The 22540-nt window shown below is 44.2% G+C and overlaps 1 protein-coding gene across 1 annotated transcript; it reads right to left on the minus strand.

Annotated features, from left to right (window-relative positions):
- Nucleotides 1-16647: 16647 nt before the first annotated feature.
- Nucleotides 16648-21770, minus strand: SPSB1 (splA/ryanodine receptor domain and SOCS box containing 1). The gene is made up of 2 exons (XM_009579953.1): nt 20941-21770; nt 16648-17265 (listed from the first exon to the last, which is right to left on the minus strand). The coding sequence occupies exons 1-2, from the start codon at nt 21632-21634 to the stop codon at nt 17138-17140; spliced, it is 822 nt and encodes a 273-aa protein (XP_009578248.1). The 5' UTR covers nt 21635-21770; the 3' UTR covers nt 16648-17137.
- Nucleotides 21771-22540: the final 770 nt, after the last annotated feature.

The raw sequence follows: 22540 nt of genomic DNA on the forward strand, positions 1-22540 counted from the left end.
GAGGCAGGCAGAGATGAGCAGAGCCTGCCGACAAGGCCATGAGGGCGGGAAGGAGCTGCCAGCCTGCTCAGGTGATGGAAAACGTGGGGAGGTGAGTGCCACATTAACAACTGCAGGACTGCTCTGGGGCTGCTTCAGCACAGCCTACTGCAGCTTCCCCCCCCAGGCCAGGTCCCAGGATCAGGCTGTGCCGACTCGCTAAAGAAGCGACGCTAACAACCCTTGGCAGCATCCTGCCGACACGGCCAGCGACACGCCGCGACAGCTAGCGTCTGTCCAAGCTGTGGAGAGCGTGCTGTCTAGGAGAGGAACAGCAGCGGCATGATCCTGGGCACAGTCCCTTTGGCCCATCCGCAGGGTGGAACAACGTCATGCTGATGTGGCAGTGGCTTCTATGCTGGTGGGACTGAGGAAATGGAATGCTATTACAGCCTTAATCCAGTAAGGCCTAGCAGCAGCACTGTGAGGCCTGTACAATGCCAACACAATGTGTGGAAATCTCACAGCAGCGACAGGCCAGCTGTTGCTTGCTCTGTGAGACCTAGAATGGCACATCAACACTGTGCGGCTAGAGGCAGACTTGCGGTGGATGCCACAGGATGAACACAATATCAGGACCCTTCTCAGAACTTGCCAGGCCAGTGTGAAGAGCAGAGCCTGAGGCCTGTCCTTGGCTTGCTTCCCCCCCCATCTACCCACACTTTATTGCTTCAGCTAGGATTTCAGCAGAGGGGCTCTGAGTAGGGGACATGCTGTAACTGTGGGTTCAGATTATATTTTGATTACAGAGGCTGTGAGCAATGTTCATTCCTAGTGGGTGTATCATGGCTATGGCTTCCGGAGAAAGCAGCCAGTAGAACAGCAACAGATCCCTGACAGGGAGGGCCGTATCCGCTACAGCCTGTACACTCAAGAGGATGCAGCTGTATCCTCCCCACCAGGCTTGCACTTGCATTTTCCTTCATCAGAACTCAAGCAAGTGCTGCACCTCCTCTCCTTGCAGCCCCAACAATAACTGACGTAAGTGTGCCTGGCCCGCACAAAGTGCTCAGGTGGTGGGCGAAAGGGAATTAAACACGTCTGCCCTCACATAGCCACCATATCTGCCAAAAGCCTTGGGCTGTCTGCAAGAGAAGGCAGCTGATTTAGGAGGGGAGTTACTATAACCTGGCCTCTGCACCTAGAGTCTACCCTCATAGTCTTTCAACACCCATAGAGACACCAGCAAGGACCAAGCCTAGAGGCATTGATGTCAAGGAGACCTGATGGACGCTGTATGTGTCACTGCACTGAGTGAGAGGAAAAAGTTATCTCAGGGAGGGAGAGCAGAAAGAAAACAAGGACCCCGAGGATCACATGCTCAGAGGATGAGAGGGGAAAGAGGTCAGTTCCTGACAAGCAGCTCAAAACAAACCCATTGTTCTGAGTGAGACTCTGTCGTCCCTCTTTCACCAGGTGTTACCTGGAAAATCCATCTGCCCATTCTCCCTCCCTTCGCCATTCCTCTGCCCCGGCTGCTAGCAAAATGGGGAAATTCGTGAGACAACTGTAATGGCACCAGCTTCCTGGCCAGTCTCGCCTCACCTTCCTAGAGGAAAATCAGCAGATCTGATCCAATGCCAGGAGAAGGAAGCATGCCCTGGACTGAACTGGAGAACTCTGTGGGAGAACTGTGCACCAGGCAGCCCTGAGGCAGACTCTCTTTTTGGCAGAAGCGCCACATCCCATGGTAGGACACTTATATTTCATTACTTCTGTGTTTTTTCCAGGCCTATATATATCTGCTCTGTGGGTTCACCAGCCAGACACTGCCCTGTAGTAATACATACCAGGTTTAGAAATCATACCAGCCCATAGAAATGCTGCTGTCTTTCTGACCTCCATACTTTTCCCACTACCTGCTGTCACCTTCTGGAAAGGCTAAAAGGGACAAACAATTTCCTAGAAGAAAGAAAAAAACACCCAGGCCTTCCAGGCCTTTCTCTGTATGTGCGAAAAGAAGTCCAAATCTTTTCCCTGCCCCAACTCCAGCAACTCCAGTGAAAAAAGTCCCTTCTAGGTCTTCTCACATACATGCCAGGGTTTATCTGTAAGACACTTCAGGACAAAAGACAGTTCAGAACAAAGCTCTAGACCTGGATTTTGCATCCTAGTAAAGACAGTAGCCTAGCAAAATGATGCTAAAACACAGTTCTCTGTCATGTCCATCACTGCCCTTGCATCACAGCACCGCTTCCCTGAGTGGTGCCAGAGCAGGCTCCATGGGTACACATGGAATATATAAGCCATTTGCATAGAACCGTTATTTTAAAAATTCCTTGAGATCATAGCGCCAAAGAAAGGACCCTGCAGAGGCCAGTGGTGCATATAAAATGAAAACATTATGCTCCCCAAAATGCTGTCGTGGGGAAGCAACACACAGGAGAAGGGAACTTCTTGTCGTGGTTGATTTATGGTTGCTTTGGCTTACAGCCAGCTTGGAATACCCCAAGCCTTTGGAGAACCTATGGAAATGAAATGCTGAGGAAGTTGTACATCCTCGCGAAGAGTCAACTAAAAACAAAGTGCAGGTTTTATAAACATGGTGTGCGTACACTATTAAAAGACGCTGTTTCTGCTGGGTTTTGGCATTGTGTCTAACACTGCTGGCCAGAAAGGCTGGTTGGGAGCAGGAATTTGGGGATTTCTTAAAAATGACGGTATTAGAAAAATGTTGAAATGTTGACATTTCCCACAAAATGAGAGTTCCGAATTTCTTTTTGGTCAGGAACCATCAAACTGTATCATTTTGCTTCTTTTGAAATAATATCCATGTTCAATACAATTGTATGGTTGTATGAATATTTAAAAGGGAACATGAAAATTTTAACCTTTTTTTTGCTCTGTAGTACATAACTGCCCCTTTATTTGTCAAGAGAAAAGCAACCCACCAAAAGCTTTTTAAGCTTTGTGATTTTCCTTCTTTTTTTCTGCAATAATCTCCCTTCAGAGACACTAGCTTTGAACTGGTGGTAATAACAGACAAAGTTAACTCAAGTGTTCTTTACAGAGGTCACCTATGTGAGTGTTTAGATTGGAGCAGGTGCTAAAACCCGAACTTAGTATGTTCCTGAGCTGAGGCCAAAGGAAGGCAAACACTGAGATCGCTGAATCAAACTTTACCACTGACATCAATAGGATTTAGCATAAACCCATTCCTAATTACAATTGTCATTAAAATTGTAAGGCGAGTCCTTGTTTTTCTGATATCTAGGCACTGTTGTATGCCATTCATCCCTTGTTGATGGCAGCGTGCTGGCCCTTAACTGTAGCCTTGCTCATCTGTTTTTTATAAAGTACAACTAGTATTTCAGATCGTAAGAGAATGTGTTCTACGCACAAGTATCTTGTCTGCTTCAGAGCACGGTAGTTTCCAAGCGGATGCCACTCTGGCTCCTAGCCCTGTCTTCCAGAGTCAATAAATTCCATTCCTTCTACACAGTTTAGCAAAGGCCATATGAGTCATCACTGCGTGTAAGGACAATGATAAATGTTCCTTTAAAATGGCTTCTGCTTGACTATTCCTTCTTTAAGAGGCCTTTTGGGAAGATCTAATCAGGTCCCTGGAAAGAAGTGCTGCCTGGGGCCCTGACAGGCTGTATAATGCTTTTTGCTGTGAAAATCTGAAAAGACCCTTTTCTAGGTAATTAAAGGTATTGTCCTGCTCCCCAGGGATATTTGCAGTTAGGCTATTCATTTCATGGGCTGGTTATGGCTTGGCTGTGATGGTAACTGCGTGGATCCAGTTGGCTATCTGGCTGCTTCTGCCTAGTCAGTAAGACCTGGGTGCAAACAGCAACATAATTCTCAGTGGACGTAGCCATCACTGTCTCAAAAAGGTTTGTTCTTCCAATTAATGCTAAAGATTTCCATGAAACTTTTGGGTAGAAGGAGATGCTACTGACAGGCAGGCAGGGATTTCTTTGTATTAAAACAGAAAATTCAGAGGCTTTGGGCTTACATCTGAGCAATTGTTTTCAATGTGTATATAATACCTACTTGATCAGTGCACTTATCTGGAAGATGAGGGATTATTTTAAACACCTATGGCTCATAAGTCTGTTGACAATGATGAGAAAGATGTAGAACTATTAAGAATTCACAGCTAACCATACTTTTCTATGGCAATTTCATTTTCCTTCCCTTCCATCTATACCCCCTTCACATGAAGTAAATGTAATTGCTTAGTGCACAGAGCCCGCACAGGGAGGTGTGACCGATGGTACTGAAACATGAAAAAGAAACATGCAACTTCAGTTGCATTTTTCATTCCCATACTCCTACAAACAGAAGCAAAGTTCTCCTGTTTGGGCAGATGGAAGGGGAATCAGTACTGTGTGCCTCTCTTACTGCAGCCTCAGGATCCTGGCAGGGAATTAGATGCATCTCTGCAGCTAAGCCAATATATTGCAGCTGCTGTAAGGAGACCCTCCTGATGCATAAGCAGTGTCCAAGATTGTAGATGAGAAATATAAGCAGGTGGGCAGAATCCTTTCAGCTCTAAGAGAGTGGTTCTGAGTGACATTAGAGCTGAGATCTTCTTCTGTGAGGAACCTTGGGTGGTCACTACTAAGCCATGTGTATAATTTCTAGAAAGTAGAGCCAAATAAAACGATTGTAAGGACCTTAAATGAAGTGACTTAAACATCACTTCTCACCCGTAGCCTCATGCGTATCTCCCCCATTTGAAACAAAGAACATAAATCAGCTCTGTTGCCAAGCAGCTAGTGAATATAATTTTTTAATGTTGAACAGCTGAGAAGGAACACGTACATGTGTTTGTAAAAGATTTGTCACATACATACAGGTTTTCTTGCCAGGAATCCGAGTTTGCTACATGAAATTTTGAAGTATGCACCTTGAATTTCCTATAATCAGGACAGTTTCTTGTTCCTTGTTTTTTTTAAGTACTGTCATTCTTTAATGTGCAGACAGCACTTCAGGTTACTGTAGATGACTGTTCTGTGATATTTATGCAGCATGTTCTACAGGCTTAGCTCTCGTCAGCTCTGCATCTTTGTTCCAGGCAGCCCTCCTGTTGACTATTAGTATTAAACTCTCACATTAGATGTCCTGAGAACATGTTTTTGTTAGGAAGCTGGCTGTGATCCGTTCCTAGCAGTGCAAGAGTCATTGTTGTACCAAAGCCCTGCCTGATCCCTCTGGGAGATACTTACCAAGGGGTCTTAGCAGGCTCACAAAAAGTGGGACACATGGGGACAGCTCCAAATGTTTGTCTTTTCCTAAACATAGAAAACACAATTAAGAGAAAAAAACCCAGAATTTACTTCTGTAACAAGACACCACTGTCAGCTGGCAGCAAGTGCAGTACAGGCCAACAGGCCATCAGGCTATTCTGCTACCCCTGTACCTCCATTCTTAAAGTCCTCTCCTTTCACTCCTCTTTTCTTTGCTTATGGATTTTGGCAATAAAAAAGTAGGTCAAGCACCTAAAAGTCAGCTGGGAATGTGCATATCCCCATCGATCTGTGACAGGTACATGTGGCCTGTAGAGAAGCCATAGGCAGGCATCCCAGCAGCATGTGAAAGAATGTTATTAACAGCTGCAGCAGTGCTGCAGGAAGAAGTGATCTGTTTCTTCAGCCTGTGGTGCACTTTGGCATCAGCTGCGCCATTAGAAAAAGATCAATACATGCTTTAAGTGAGTATCAATGCTTCCTTAAACAGCATTAGAAAAGGAGATTTAGCAAGACAAGTCTTGATGTCAGAGAGATCATCTCTGCAAAGGGAGAACAGTCCAGGATTCTTTGGTCCTACGCACTTCTCCGACACAGGCTCTGAGGGTTTAGATTTAGTCATTTAATTTGTTCCCATCCACAGTTTTCCTGCTCCATAAAAGACAGATCTTAGTAACAATCTTGTGAGACTGGACAGTAAATCTGGAGAATAATTCTTTATTGACTGTAACCTGCTTTGTAAAACCCCAATGAAAGAAGCTGCTGGCAATTAACACTGCCCAGTAGGATGAATACAGAGAGCAAAGTGCAAGGCAGGTGCATGGAAAAGGCTGACAAAAAAGGAGAAACGCAGCACTTCCCTTGGCGATCAGAGCTACATGTCCACATTTTATAAAGGCTGTTGGTTCCTACAATTTATAAATGCAGGTCTTAGCACACTGTTCTCTCTTGCATGCTCCCAGCGCTTGGAGGTGGCAGGTTCTGAAGAGTGCTGCATAATGCCTCTGCACAGCTGTAATGAAGAACAGAAGCTGCAAGAAACTTTCCCCTTCCTGCAGGAAAAGCCGGCTGAATATCTGTATAACGAAAGCCATAGGAGACATAAAAACATTTCCAGTGCTCCTCTGTGAAACCTAGATGTGCTATGTAATTGTAAGCATCCATTCCTTATCTGGAAACTATTTACATTTCTGAGACACCAAGCATCCCCTGGCATGGCCCCAGCCAGCTCCAGTCCCCTCCGAGAGATGGCAAAGGAGGTGAGAACTGTGCTGTGCCTGCCTTCACACGGCCAGCCTCTCCTGCCAGTCTCTGTCTGCAAGCTAGTTTGACAAGAGAAGGAAGAGAAAAAAAAAAAAACCAAAGCCCCAAGACTATTTTTATTTATGATCATGTCCGTGGGCTACTCTTTGTCTAGACAGCTGGTATTAGTATCTGAAGCTGTCCTGGAATCTGAAATACCATTTATTTACAGGGGAAATAAATGCTCTGGATTAAACAGTTCATAAAAATAATCTGGGAACTGACATGGGGCCCAAGGAGACCAAAGGTAACAAGATCTAGAGCAGGCATCTTTGTTTGTCTTGGCTGTAGAAATGTTTTCTCAGAAAACAAAACAAAACAACTTCCCCCTCCCAGCCACCCGCCCAAAACAATTTGGCTTCAGGAGAGCGTCTCCTTTTGCTTCCTCTCCTCCCACCTTTGTTTGGCTGCTTTAAATATATCCCCATCCTCCCCCCCAACAAGGAAGTTTCCAAACAAACTGGTCACCCAATTGAAAAGTGGGACTGGAGATGGGCAGCTCCTACCCTTCCAAGAAAATCCTTGGAACTGGGAGCTGCTATATTTTCATGCAGAGAGACTCCGAATGTCAGATGCAGCAAAATGTCGTGTTGACACTGACAGCTGACAATCTTTTTGTTTCTGCCTGCAGCAAAAAATAAAAGCAGGGAGGTAGATAGCAGGAGCCCTTGGTCTTCCCTTTTGCTGCCACAGAGACTCTGCCAGGCAGTGATCAATGCCTACTGCGCTTGGAATGGCTGTGTTGCAGACCACCTGCTTGGCTTTCTCACTGCACTCATTTTTCACCGCCAGTTGACAGACTTTAGGAGGTTTCCAGACATGGAGCTAAGCAGGAAAAGAGCAAAACAAACTTCTGGGCTCCATCTGCTCCCTTCCCTCGAATGAGCAGTGCACCATCACCCAGGGCAGTGTATAAAAAGAGTCTGATGGAGTCACCCTATAATTTTACACGGCAGCTGCCAAACTTCAAAGACAACTACACTAAGGTATGAGACGTTCCCCTTTTAGAAGGAGCCACTGGCTCCTTGCTGAAGCAAAAAGTTCGTATTAAGTGAAGCATTCGACCTAATGCATAACCACTTGGCTATTGAAGTGCTACAGTGCTCAAACCACACAGGGACAGTTCAATCAATAAGACAGCAGCTGGAGGAGGACACAGCAATATCAGGCTGGCCATGGACTGTTTTTGTGCAGCGTCGGCAGGGGCAAGAGTTGGGCGAAGGATGATGGGCAGAAGTTCTGAGCAGTTTGAAAGGGGAGAAGCAACCCTGGGTTCTGTGATCCTCAAGTTAAGAGTGCTAAGACCTTATATTTTACTTTGCTAGTGTCTAATGTGGGTTTTTCTCATGCAGCCATTCTGGCAGCCCTGAAACATGAATGCAGAGCATGGGCCGTATTTAATGAAACTGCCAATTACAGTTGGTAGTCTCATTTTAAAATACAATCCATTTTAATCCAATGCAGGCAGTAAAGAGGGAAACAAAAGCCTTGCGCAGATCACCTCTGTTGCCTGTGTTCTAAAATTCAGGTATTAAACATGTTAGTTATGAAACTATTCCCTCTTTGTCTACTTTGTTTAGAGGCAGATACTGTCTTTTATAGTGCAAAGAACAACTACTGCAAAAGACTCTGTATATTACAAAATAACGATCTGCTCCCTTTCTCCTTGCATGCTCTCTGCAATCTTTGAAGCATCTGCCACATTACCAAGAGGGCCACTTTCTGTGGAGAATAGCTGAATTTTGGTAAATTGCAAGACGCAATTTACTGGACCATGGTCCTGACCCAAGATGGCCAAACTTGTCATAGTATGGAGACACTGCTAATGACTTCAGAATCTGAAAAGACAAATTCCAAAGCGCAAAGAGAAAAAGGATGTTTTCTTTTCCGCTGGACAAAACACAACTTTTCTGGCAGGCACAAGTAGGACAGTCTGTCCACTTTGGCAATACCCTGCACGCCTGGACGTACACAAGCGTGTTTTTACATGCAACCCGGTTTGATTACACAATCTCCCTCCAACAGAATTTGGCAAGAAAGATATCTGAGAGACTTTAGAAACTGAGAGCAGTCTGCAGCATGCTGCTTCTCTCACACTATTTCTAGCACCATTTGGAGCAGGTGACCACTGGGAAAACAATCAAAGAAAACCACCCTAACTGTTGATCAGGTACCCAGCCTGCCATTTTGGAGATGCAGCAAGGTTGCAGGTTCAGCCTCAGTTGCCAGCTTGTACCTACCAACCTTTATCAAACAGCTAAACCACTGGGTCCATGGTCAGAACACTGAACCAGCCCCTAGGCTAAATCTTTTCCTCCTCTTTGTTTTCCCAAGAATGATTCTGAACCTTTGCCAAATGCATCTGGTAAGACATGAACATGTCAAAGGCTTTTCCTGACCAACCATCTTTTTGCACCTTGGCTTCTTCTGAAGTTGGATCTGCTCTCTCAGTGTTCATCCCTTCCTGAAAACACTGTTCAACACCCATTGGGGAGATAGTATTTAATGCTGGTGCCCGATTCTCCTAGACTCTAAGTTAAACTTTCCAGGATATGCATCATAGCTTGTCTTGGGATTCTCATGCTTGTTGTCGTTGCAGGTATCCTATCTATATGACCATAATATTATTTTATTTGCATTTGCTGTTTGTAGAGAAACATACATGCCTTGTGCTTACTGAAATGTACTTGAGATTAGTGCTAGTGCCAGGCAACCTTGAAGAGGAAAACAAGTTTATTCTAGTGAAGGTCATGTTAGTCTTGATTATTAAGTTTGAAACACAGTTAGCAAACACAGACATAAACACAAGAAAATGCAGACCTAAAGCATGTGTGGCACAAGTCTCTTACTCTAAATGTTAGGCATCCTCCAAGGCATTGCTTGCCTGTGGATCTGCATGCCCACCTCAAGAATGTCTGAACTCCAGGATGCAGCTTCTCAGAGTGGGTTCCTGTCCAGAAATGCCTGTTGCCCTTTTAAACTCCAGGTTTATTTGCATTTTTCTGACTATTTTTTAAATGCTAATAAAAATGCCAGATTGTATATGAAGAATCACCTTCTTTCCTTTCTAATAATGACGACCTTATCGCACAGCACTTCACTTTGGAATAGATAATTGGCATCTGTGAGAACACTAATTGAAAACGTCTGTATTTATCCAAGCAGGATGCATCATAAGGACTCTGAGTGCTCATTCTTCTAGGTTTTCCTTTAGGAAATCAATTAAAAACTTCATTTCTAGCATTCTGTAAACCTAATTTTCATTGCTGTAATTTCCTATTGTGCAGCACAGTTTCAGTCAGTTTTCATGTAACAGCATTTCAGAAGCCACATGTGATACATGTTTTAAGGGTTTACTGTGTCAGTGTTGTTATCGAACACCACAGCCAATAACTTCTGAAATCTTGAAATTTGTGCACTGTCTATACCAGGTCAGAATGAAAAATGTCAAAATGTCAGCCTTCGTGATCAAATTTCCCCACTTGTCTGCTTGATTCACCGTCTTCCCCTGGGTTTCCATATAGCTCATTAAACAAACCAAACCAAAACCAGGCCTTTATAGAAAGAAAAAGTTTGACATGATTAACTAGCTTTGCTGGTAATGTGTGCAACCCACCCAGGTGTCTAGACAGTTTGAAAAATACAGATCATATTTAGGAGTAACAGCTGTTACTCCTCAAGTCTCTGTTAGACCTCAAATTAAGTAGGAACAGACCCTATCAATATTAGGTGGTCCCCTTCCAAAGGAAACATCCAGTGTGTTGCAGGAAATTAAGGCACTGATTCAGTAGGTGGCACTTTACCTTTCAGATCAACATGCACAGCCTGCGAGAAAGTTTGCACTCCCAAAGGTACCTGCTTTGGGAAAAGTTAGAGAACAAAGAGTTCAGAGCCTCAGTTGTGCGAAACCCTCAGTATTTTTTCATAAAAGGAAAAGAAAAAGAAAAGATCAACACCTGTGTCCTGGCCAGATGCCAGTTTAGGCAGGTGTTTCTTGCCTGCCCCTGTACCCTTTATAATAATAAGTTGGAGAGTATGTTTGCTTATGCAGGTTTTAGACAGTAAAATTTTGCTAGGCCCTCCTAAATAATAGTTAATGGCTTAAAGAGAGGTTATGAGAGGGAACAATGACAGACTGTGGTAGGAATAGGCATTTATGGAACTCCTCAGGACAAAGAAAGTGCTATCTAGAAGGTTATCCAGAAGTAGCATCTATTTCTTGGCCTATGTCTCCCATAATACCATTGCACAGCAAAGCTTCCCTGGGCTATAAGCTGTTGACCGCAGAACAGTCATACGTGATGTTAGAGGAAAATGCAATGCTAGGTGCCTAAGCAGTGTGGACCCAAGCCCTCCGATTATTAAAAGATGCAGGTCTGAGCAAAGTGAAGAACAGCAGGTTAAACCCATTTAATAAGGACTCTGCCTTAAGATGGTATATTTGTGTAGATGTGGTTTTGTAGGAGCGCAAGTGGTACAGAAGCACAGGTGGCCACGCATGTGTGCTTCTAAACCTGTAGGCATATCAGACTGCTCCCAGCTGAGAAATTTTACACAAATAGTGTAACTGGCTAGGATGCTGCTAGAGCTGGGCAAACACAAAGGAAATCTTGAGGAATCCCTGTTCAGCCGGTACCTGTTCAGCAGTGAGATCTTTCAGTTGAGTCAATTTTGTCACAATTCTGAAATAACACAAAGGTCTTTGCCTCGCTTCATTGTATTTGAGGATTTATTGCCCATCGTACTCATAGGGGAAAAAAGATTTACAACTCAGCTAAGTTACAGCTAGTCAGAGGCTGCCCAAGCCATGAACTGTGGGTGTTCAGTGTAAGGTTGTTTAGCAAGGCCTAAATTCAGGCCATAAGTGCTTTTATAAGAGACTGTAAATCACCTTAACTTTTATACACTGTGGCAACATGTGAGCAGAGGAATGTGGCTGGGCTGTGCTAGTCCCAGAAAAGGTCCCAGATGAGGCCAGCAGATTGGGCAGCAGACGTGCGATTCCGAGCCTTTGAGTAAAAGATTCAGACTTGTACCTCCCCTGTGCTACGTGCGTATGTGACTAGGGCGAAGGGGCAGGAACCAGCACAGAGGTGCCACAGGAACAGAATGCACAAGGGCAGCTTGAACACCCTAAGGGAGGAGCATTGCTAAGGAGTAAGCAAATTGTAAAACACAAGTCAGACAAAACATCTGGCAGCTGGTTCAAATAGTTTTCTGTCTGAAGGGCAGACAAGCCTGCAATAGTTTCGAATCAAAACATGTGCAAGGACAGGATCAGTGCTCCAATGTGTTTTGTGCAAGCACTGAATGAGTTTTGTTCCCTTCAGCACTGTTTTGTATGCCAAGAAAGGTTGTGTTTTGGGTTAGGTTTTTAATTTTAATACACTTACTAAATAAATCACTATGTATTTCCTTCTCCAGTCAAATGCAACTTAGTCTTTGGCATAAGATCAACAGCATTAGGCCAGCATAGGAAGCATATGGGAGGGAAGAGGGGGAGCACACTAGGAAATGTTTTTCGTAATTGTCCTACCTTATGCAGGAGAGAAGGTGTGACTGCCAAAACAAGTTCTTAAAAATATGATGCATATCCTTCTAAGTTCACACATCTCAGGCACAGGGAAAGGGAAAATTGCCTTGTGCTGGTACTGGCTAAGGACTTGACAGGTACAGACTGATGTCTAGGCTCTACCAGGCTGATGTCTAGGCTCTAACAGGGAAGTTGTTTGAGCTCAGAGAAATAAATCCTCAGTTCTGCAGATAAAGGAGAGAATTGGCAACTGCCCCCTCCCTCACCCCCCAAGTTTTTCTGTCTTGACATTGTTATAGTTTTGACCAAGATCCACAGTAAGGATGTTCGCTGGCACAGATACACTGCACAAGAGCATAACCCGCACCCCAGACAGGCTTTCCAGAGGGAAGTTGTTTGAGCTCAGAGAAATAAATCCTCAGTTCTGCAGATAAAGGAGAGAATTGGCAACTGCCCCCTCCCTCACCCCCCAAGTTTTTCTGTCTTGACATTGTTATAGTTTTGACCAAGATCCACAGTAAGGATGTTCGCTGGCACAGATACACTGCACAAGAGCATAACCCGCACCCCAGACAGGCTTTCCTTTCAAAAGGAATTGTGACAAGACTGCTGAAATAGTACAACATACTTCCTTATCAGCTACTAAACTCCTCTGCTGAAAACTTCCCCTCTTGCACACTTTTCTAGACTCAAATTACTTTCACCAGTCTCAACTTCCAGGAAGAAGCAAAAGCTACCCCAGTACTTGTCTAGAGCATCAGGATGCCAGATTCTCCGCAGAATTGCCACAGCACTTCTGTATCACCAGCAAGGCAAAAACAGGCAAACTATCAAGGCCAGAAGCCTCCTATAAACTGTAGAACAGTTCAATTTGCATAAATGTGATTACTCAGCAATAGCAGGAAGATGAGAGATGCTGGCCAGGGTAACAGTGTTGGTTTTCAAGGAGGCCCTGATACAAGTAGGACTTGCGATTTTTAACACTACTCAAAAAGGAGTAGGTCTGCCTGCCACATGCCAGTGCTTGAACACAGGCATTAGCAGGGGAAGCAGAGAGCCACTGATTCATTAGGACTTGCTAATCTGTGATATCATTTGTTGATTCCACCAGGTCCAATCCCCATCTCATGACTTCCTTCACTGTTGCCATGGCACTGTACATAAACACTGCAAACTCCCAGCCCTGAGCAGGTCATTTGTTTCAAATATTCCATGCAGCTGGAACACAAGCCTGTTTGGGTGTCTGGAGCAGAGCATGAACTAATTTCTCAGTCTTCTGCACCCGCCCCACCTTATGCACCCTCCCCAGCCTGCTGCTCTCCCAGAACCCCTCCAGCCACATTTTCAGCAAAGCAGAAGCAGCCTTCCACTGAAAGGTAAGGGGAAGCTGGCCTTGTTCACATACAGGCAGAAAATAAGTATTTCACTGAAGTCCTCCACTATCTGCAGCAAAACAAAAGTGATTATTATTGAATATGCTGGATATTTAGGCCTAGGATCTACCAATAGTTGTTTTCTACATGTGGGAAAACAAACAAGATGAAGACATTCAAAATTCAGAGATTCTTGCCCTGACTGGAGAAAAAGAAAAAAACACTTGCTTTTTGTTTTTTTAAGCTTTCCTCACCCAGTACTGTTATAAGGCAGTTCGTAAGCATACCTCTGAGCTTTGGGGGAGCCTCACATATTGTAGTGTGTATGAACTGATTAAATCATTTGGTTTTCACACATAAGTTGGTAGCTGCAGGAAAGACAAAAGCGTATGGACAGGAGGGGGAATTAAAGCCTTTGTCATAACTGACAAAAGTACTAACTCATCTCACTTCCAGACAGTTTGGAGAGGCTTAACCTAACTGCTGTTAAAATTCAAGAGCATCTCTGTATTGCACAGGTTGGAAGTGGAGGAGACAGAAGGCACTACCAGCAAGCAACAAAGTTTGTACTCCACAAACAATATAATCCATATCTCCTCACAGCCCAGGAATGAAGCCTCTTGTGCAAACAGATCTCAAAAATATGTGAAAACACAGCAACTTACAGCAGTGGGTAGGGAGTGATTGAAAACTAAAACCAAGTGACTTGAGCTAAATCAAGTTCATAACCTGAAGTTACCCAGAACACAGGGAAATCAGCCATTTTTCAATCACACACAGTACAGGAATGACTCTCCCAACACTCAGCTTAACCTGCCACAGCACCTTCTGTAATTAACTGTGCTGTTCTACCAGCTAGGGATCCCTTTAGCCTTCACCATTTTATTTTGCTTTCTTCTATCCACCATCTCCTTCCCTAAGAAAAAGGACAGCCAAGTATCAACATAAAATAGTAGGTTAGTGACTTGTTTTCATATGAACTTCTTTTCTGAAAGAAAAAGAAAAGTTGTTTACTGTAATCTAGGAGTGAAATTTGCACAATGCATCAAGTCTGGCACGATAACCAGAGCCCTGATCTATTCAATCTACTTGAATCTATTTGAAGAAAAAGGAGTATGGTGTAGTAAGTCAGTTGTAAACCAAGTTAAGTTAGGAAACCAAGGCTGCTGTCTCATCACAGATTTTATTCAACTCCATCTGGAGTAGCCATTTTTAGGCATTAGTGGCAGCTCTACAAAGTCTCAGGTTACCACACCCTGCCACCCTGTACCAATAGCTGCAGCTTGCCCTCCACCTGTACACAAAACTTTTAGATACCAGCTTTAAGTTGTTATTCTTCAAAGCAGAGACAAGGCCACAGCTGCCCTTGCTTCACCTGTTTGGGCTGGCTTCTTGAGAACAAGCACAAGCACACCATTCATGTAGAACCTAGATATAAAGAGCTGATCATTTCCTGCAAATAAAAACCAGCATCAAGTAATATTTAATAAAGTTTATTAGGTTACTGAGTATTATCTACAGTCATAAAATAGAAAGTCAGAATTTAAAACTGTACAAAGCAATGTACTGGTGAAGTGAGAAGAGATTGAAACAAGGGAGCACAAAGAGCATTAGAAGTAGGGAGGACACAGCTGCTTCCCTGGAGTTCTGGAAGACACTGGTTCCAGTTGAAGGCAACCAAGTAGGGCTCCATACATACTGAATTTTCTTGTGTCCCACCCTGTAACAGAAACTAGTACAAACCCCTACATTAAAAAAAATCATATAATATTAGATTAAAAAAGGGGCACATCACACCCCACCCAGTCTTGGCACCAATTCTGTGCTTTAAAAAATATACTATGCAAGTAGTTTATTTTAAAAAAAGGTACCCTACAGCAGCTGTTTAAAACATGTTCTTATACATACACCACAAATATATATATTAACATTTTCAACAACTAAACTCATTTGTACCTACACAGAACTGAAGGGATAACTCAAGAGCAAAAAACCAACCACACAAACATTTTTCAAGACAAAGAAATGTGCAAAATAACCCCAGAAAGGCAGCATAGTAACCTGTGGATAGGTCAAGAGAGCAGCTCCTGCTAGTAAAGGAGTGTCATCCTCTTTACTTGGCTACTGAGGTGATAATCTATTTGGGATGTGCTGATTTTGCCTGAATTGCTTGTCCTGTTTATTGCAGTTCTCTCCTGCTCCCCACCCCCAGCTCTCGAGAGGTTCAGTTTCTTCTTGCTGTACCTGAAGATCACCCCACTGGCCCCTGTTAAAGCCTCACACGTTACATTCTGCAGCAATCACCTTCTGGATTTCTCATCTGCTGACAGTACTTCTGCAGCCATACTACCACCACCTTCTCTGTGACAGCTTCCCACCCCCAAGCAAGAAAGAACTATTCCTGATTCCTGCTGCATAGTTAAGTGGAGATTACGCCAACTGTCTGTGACAGAACGAAGCCTGGTTTGGATGACTTTAAGCAGCTTATCTAAGAAGAGAATTCCCTGGCAGAGCCATTAGAGAAACACATTAGTATGTTTCTCTAAAGTCTTAACATGGAACAGGCTATACAGAAAGCAGACCTAAGATGGCAGGACCTAGAGCTGTGTAACAAATCTCAGCTCATACAGCCTGTCTCACTGTCTGTGACAGAACGAAGCCTGGTTTGGATGACTTTAAGCAGCTTATCTAAGAAGAGAATTCCCTGGCAGAGCCATTAGAGAAACACATTAGTATGTTTCTCTAAAGTCTTAACATGGAACAGGCTATACAGAAAGCAGACCTAAGATGGCAGGACCTAGAGCTGTGTAACAAATCTCAGCTCATACAGCCTGTCTCACCCTATTGCAGGAGAAGTTTGTCCCTTCCCTGTCCCCGCATCAGCAAGGAACCCCTGATCCCAGACTAAAACCTGCAGTTTTAAGTCAAGAAGAGGGCAGGTGAAGGCATGGTATGACTGCTCAATCAACTGAGTCAAACCCACTAAGAAGAGGCAGAACAGAGAACAGGGCAGAACTGAGAAAGCAATGGTGATAAACAAGAAGGCAGGATTCACTGTCTATGAAATAACATTAGAACATGGTGAGAAGTCCTGGCAGAGATACAGACATCAGTGACATAACCATCTTCTCCAAATTAAGAAGTGTCCTGGTGGAAGGGTTCTGGCTTTGGTGTTTCAGGGTTTGGGGGTGGGGTGGGGTTTTTTTTTGTTTTTAAAAACTCAGCAATTATTTCTTGGTATTCCAGACTGTTCCCAACTCTGCTGGCCACCCCGTGCCTTTCCATTCTTAGGACCTGGTCCTAACATTTCTACTCCTAATGCCTTCCCTTCCCCCAAGTTATTTTCTCCCCTTTAGCTGGTACAGAAAAATCATTCACTCCTAGGCTCTACAACCCAAAAGATGCAGTATAGCCTTTTCTCAGGAGAAGCATGGAAGAACAGAGCTTCTGTAAGTGTTCCTTTTTTAAGTGTGCTGGGGAAGTGACTTCCAAAGAACAAAACACTCAGTTGTGAAACAATGATTACTTGAGAGCTTGCCAATAGGAGCGCATGGAGACTGAAGCAGTGGCAGGAATACTTTGGCCGAGGAGTTCCAACAGTAGCGATGACACAAGGGTGGAGAACCCGTTGCCTAGTGGGTCAGCTCCAATATTTTGCCTTGGTTCCAACTCTCTATCCTTGAACATGAAGGTCATTGGTAGAGCAGGTAACTCTTGAGGGAGGCTGGCAGTGGCAGTGTAGGGATCTCATTCAGTCTTTCCTTGCCCAGAGCAAGCCTCACAGCTCGCCGACACAAGTCCATCAAAGGCAGTGGTTCAGCTGGGAAAAGAGACCCAAGACATTAACATCCCAACCCACAAGTTACACATTCATTTTGCTAGTTCTAAAAATCCCCCAGAAAAGATTGAGCAAAAAAGTGAATGCCTGGCATGTCTGCAGGACCTAAGCCATTCAGCATTCACATATCAGCAACTTCAGCTCTTCAAATACACAGGCAGATCATTACGTTTCTGTAGAGGTTATTTAAGCCATATATGTGTGTGAACAAAAAAATACTAGAATCCCCTAATGGAAGTTCCTCCTCTGCAATACCATTCATTGAAGTCAGAACATATCTTCTAACTTGTGCCTCTTATTGCAGTATCCAAAAAACCTTTTAAGAGACTCACTAAGTACAGGACTGCAGCAAACAGTTTGGTAGCATCATGTGGTATGGGTACCCAGAAAGTACCATGATTTGTTTCTTATATAGTCAGGTAACAGCTGTCAACGCCTTTATTTGTGCTACATACTTCCCATGAAAAACAGAGCCATCCATCAAAGCTTCATGTCACTACTTGTATTGTGACATTTTCCACTAGAGGATTCCCTCCTGTATCACAAACCTGGGAAAGATAAAAGCCTTTGGCTATCATTTTTGCATCCTGTACTTATAAACACTGAACAAGATAATACTAGTTTTTCAGGAACAGCGTATGGGGCCCTTTCATGCTGAAGAGTCATTCACAACATACAGGGGACTAAGGTCAAAGCCAGAGTTAACACATCACAGCTGCACAGGACGAAGATACAGATCAGCTTCTCACAGCTTCTGTTGCTAAGTCTGTCAAAGCTCACCTTTACACAGTTTGCTGCTCAAGCCTCAGGGGTTTCTCCTCCCCCAAGAGAGGGCTAACACAAAGACACCCCAAATTAAGCAGGTAACTGGACGTCCTTCTAATAGCCTGAGGGCTCAGCATGCACCATTAGAAAGCTTCCTTTACAGACATCTTGGGCTGAACACAGACACCTAAAAGCATCCACAGGAATGGAAAAGTTTGGCTGAGAAGCTGCAGTTTTCAGAAACCTTGATAGATGCCAAAGCTCTAGCTTCCACTACTACAAGCCAAATTAATCTGACTGTTCATACAGCTATTTTAAACAGCTGAAAGACAGGGAAAGCTTCGTTTTCCTGAGCATGGTTATGTTACTGCATTTTTTACCAGAATTCATTCCATCAATAAGGTGGATACAAGCCCCTTCCTTCCAAGTTCAAAGATAACAGCTAACATTAAAAGCTCAAACAGAAGAGTGTTGTCAGTAGCCTCTGATCAGGCCACTCCTGATTCTACTTTGGAAAAAGTAAACAGTCATACTGCTCCATGTAGAAAACACTTCCAACGAAAAGTGGAAAAAGCTAATTTTTATCTGTTTTTTGGCAAAAAATCTGTGAGAAGGAGAGTTTGTTAGCTGAGGAGAGACTTGGTAACAAAGTCAGGAAATGCACGCTTGAATTGGTCCGTCTCCTCAAGTTAGCAGCCAGAGCTGAACTAATGCCCTATTTCCCCCCTCTCCTTCCCTGCTATGGATCACAAGCAATTACCTGCTCCAGGGGAAGCTGCAGTGGAATGTTTTTTCTAGCAGTTCTCCAAAGTTCTCCCAGTGCTTCAAGCACCAATTATTCCTGAGGAATCATGCCTCTATCTGCACACCTCTTTTACACTGATAGCTGGGTGGAGAGCAAACAGATCTGTCAGGGCAGTGCTGTTGCTTCCCAAGACCCACCATTTCTCATACATGTTCTGTGCCACAAGTGAAAAGATGGCTGCACTCAGCCCAAGGTACTGCTGGTCTTGCCTGCTCATGACCCACTTCAGGATCCATGCTGCCTCTTCTGCAGGGACAGGTCTCTGCAGCTGGATTGCACATCTCAGCTCTGACTGTGATATTGCCAGAGAAGCCTATTACTGGCAGCACTCCTTTGGCACTTCCCAATGTAGCTTATTCTTAAACCACTGGGATACAAATATGCTGTATTCAAAGTCTGTCCCAATTCTTCCTGCTCCGTATCGAGATAGCTGGGACAGAGGCATTGTCTAGCCAGCGTTCCAGAGGACAAGGGGCCCTGACCTTCAAAGCCTATAGACATTAACATAACAAATACATTCCAGTTTGATGGACTTAAAAGGAGAGGATGATCTTCCCACAGAGATTAAGAACAAGAACTTTGTCCTCATCTACTTTGCACTGATAACCCAGTCTGACAGAAGATCTTGAGACCAAAAGAGAAAGCACACACTATCTGACCTTCCATTCACAAGCACTACAATCACTGGACAGTGTTGCTGTTGAATGCTCAGAAGTGGTTAGAGCCAGACACCTTCTTTCTATCTGTGCCAAAATAGCGTCCCGTCATTCCTGGCCTTATGCCCACAATTCACTCCTATGCTGAGAGCACATTACAACCAAATCCAATACTGGAGGTGGCCGTTTCCTTGCTAAGTGCAGTTCTGTGCCAACAACTCCACAGACTTGCTGGCTTTGAGGGGAGCTGCAGATTTTGGCTTTGACCCTTCAGAAAAACATGGTTTCTGGAGCTGCTGCCATTCTGTAAGCTGTTGTGGCAGAATGAGCTAGGTTTCTTTCTTTTGGTGAGAAAGTGCTCTGCCAAGAGCTCTCTATTTGGTCTTGCTGAGTTGAAGCGTGTTTCTCAAAGGACTTGTGGATTCTGCTCCTATCCTTTTGCAAGGTTTTCCTGGTTATTCTGACAGCTCAGTTTTTCTGGTGCCCAGCGTCAGCTTTGTTGTACCTCATGTCACCAGCGCCAGGGGTTTGCCATTCCTGGCCCAGCATTAGAACATGTTCTAAGCACAAATAAAAGACACCAGTATGCTATAGCCTTTGGGCAGACACTGTTCTGGAATGCAGGGGAAACACTACTCTTTTCATATCAATACTGCCAAATTTATTTCACTAACAACATAAATCCAGATTTTAATTCACTTCCTTCACCTCTCTCCTCCACCCTACCCAGAGGACTGAGTCACAGTCTGGCCCAATGGGAACTTCTGACTATGAGAGATAACAGACTTCAGCGCATTTGGACAGCCAAATTTATTACTAAGCTTAGCTAGAGATTGATGTCCCTATTAGTAAAAGGCCTGGCATGCAAGTTGGGCTGGCTACAATATCCAGCCCCATGCTAGAAGTGAGCACACCCTGCCCTGAAAGAAGCAGAGAAGTGAGCTACTTTTTTGAAAGATGAGACATTCCCACTTCCTTAGATAGGGACAGATCTTCCCATTCTTGCCTGCAAGGGATTTTAAAAGTCCCTTTATTAGACATTCAAGGAAGGTAATCGTCCCTCAGAGACTGTTTCCTGTAAAGAGACACCAGGATTACATTGCCAATAATGCAACTGTCAGAAGGACATTCCTGCATAGAAAGGTTTGTCATCTCTAGACAACTGGCATCACCTGCTCCCACCATATTACCTCCCCAAACCCTGCTTGCTCCCTGCAGTGCCTTGGTAACAATATATGTGTACAGCCAGACAAGCTTTTTGAATTAGCCATTAGCCAAGGATTCAGAGCTGTATCCAGCAATCCTACTGCTGACATGAAATCCTCACCTCTCTAGCAAAATGAAAACCCTCCCCAGGATGGCCTAGTAAGCCTGCACTTAAGTAGCACACAGATCTGTGCTGCTAGAACAAATACAGGGAGTTATACTCACGGTCAAGTCCATTCAAGTAGCGCATCCGTATTTCACAGTGTCCCCACACTGCGCTTACCACTGGATATAGCTTTTTCCCTTTGAGTCCCCGAAATGCAACACCCATGTATTGCCCATCTACAATGAAGCTCAGTGTCCCATCATCCATGTCCAGAACCACCAGGAAGGAGTCCGGCACAATGAAAGTTTCGTCTGGTTCTAAGAAGGCAGGATAGGTTTTACTTGGCTGGTTCTTGCCATCGTGGTACAGTCTGTTGCGCCCAAGGTCCCACCCCCAAGATTCATGGTTATTTCCTACAAGCGTTGTGTACCCTACTGAATGCAAAGGGGCATCTGCCGTTGCCACCCCTACCACAGCATGCGTGCCTCGCTGCCTCATTGCCCACGTGATCTGCCACACATGCAGTCCTCGTGTATATCCCACTTTGCCTCTGATGGCATCTGTACTCTGAGCCACCGGATGCCGGTGAAATATGAGTTTGTCATCCTCTTTCACAAATACATTCAGCGAGCGATCATCGTTGTTCCATGAATGCAACAACTGGACTTCATATGATACCGGAGGCATGTCCAGTAGTAAGTCCAGACGTGTGGGTTTGTTGTAGTCAAGTCCTTGGAGTTCCTGTTTCAATGGCCTGTATACAGGGTCCCTCATATCCACGGTCTTTATCCCACCTGTGACCTTCTGACCCATTGTGTGTTCTGATTTTGCCTATTTATAGGCTCCCAAGGCAAGCTCATCGATTTACCCGGCCGCTCCTGCTGTCATTCAGCCCTAGAGAAAAGGTTGCTAGGAGACCTTGTCAAGATGTGCACCAGTCAGTATTGCCTAATGGATGGAAAGAAAAACAAGAGACAAGTTAAACATTAGCACATGCAGCCTTGTATGCAACATTTACAGAGCACAGTTTTAATCTGTTTATCCTGACAACTTGTCCTTCCTTTCCACCAGCAAGGAAGGGTAATGCATGCTATTTATGCAGTATAGCAGAGATAGCAGATAGATCAAATAGATAGGTACTGAGTTTCTAACGCTCCCTTCAGAAAGGCACTTGAATTTCTGCATCTATGTCTAAGGAAGGTATAGATTCAGCCACCAGAGCTCATCTTCTCTTTACAGGGAATGCACTGCTCCTTATTACTGCATCACTAAACCTTAAGAGAGCACATCCATACTTCGGCTGCCTCCAGCAAACCTTGCTTTTACATCATGAGTACCCATACGTTGTGTTCAGGCTGGAAAATTCAAGAAAAGATTTTATTCAATGCAAAAGCCTCAGAACCCAGTATACAGTAATGCTTGAGACTTAAATTTTTCCCGATCGTCTTCAGTTGCTAGGAGGACTGAAAACAGCGTCTTGTATAAGTGTAATTTTGCCTAGTCTCCCAGTCCTAGTTCATACCACAAGGTCAGGCTGAGCAAGACATTCCAATGAAGGCTCAGGTTGCCCACTGGTGTTCACCGCTCCAGCTCCTTCCAACCACCATGGAGAATTTCTTCTCCTGCCAAAGCCATCTCTATAGCTATCCACAATGGAGCCAAAACACAAAAGGCATTTAATACTCAGAAAAAGAGTCCTAACAGCTTCAGTCAATTTTT

This window comes from Fulmarus glacialis, unplaced genomic scaffold (assembly GCF_000690835.1).
Source record: "Fulmarus glacialis isolate BGI_N327 unplaced genomic scaffold, ASM69083v1 scaffold32146, whole genome shotgun sequence".
NCBI lineage: Eukaryota > Metazoa > Chordata > Aves > Procellariiformes > Procellariidae > Fulmarus > Fulmarus glacialis.

Excerpts from the sequence above, each read along its gene's own strand:
- SPSB1 (XM_009579953.1), bottom strand. The coding sequence starts at position 21,634 with ATGGGTCAGAAGGTCACAGGTGGGATAAAGACCGTGGATATGAGGGAC. Across the intron at positions 17,266-20,940 it reads CTACTTGAATGGACTTGACC|CTGAACCACTGCCTTTGATG; the intron begins GTGAGTATAACT and ends CTCTTTTCCCAG.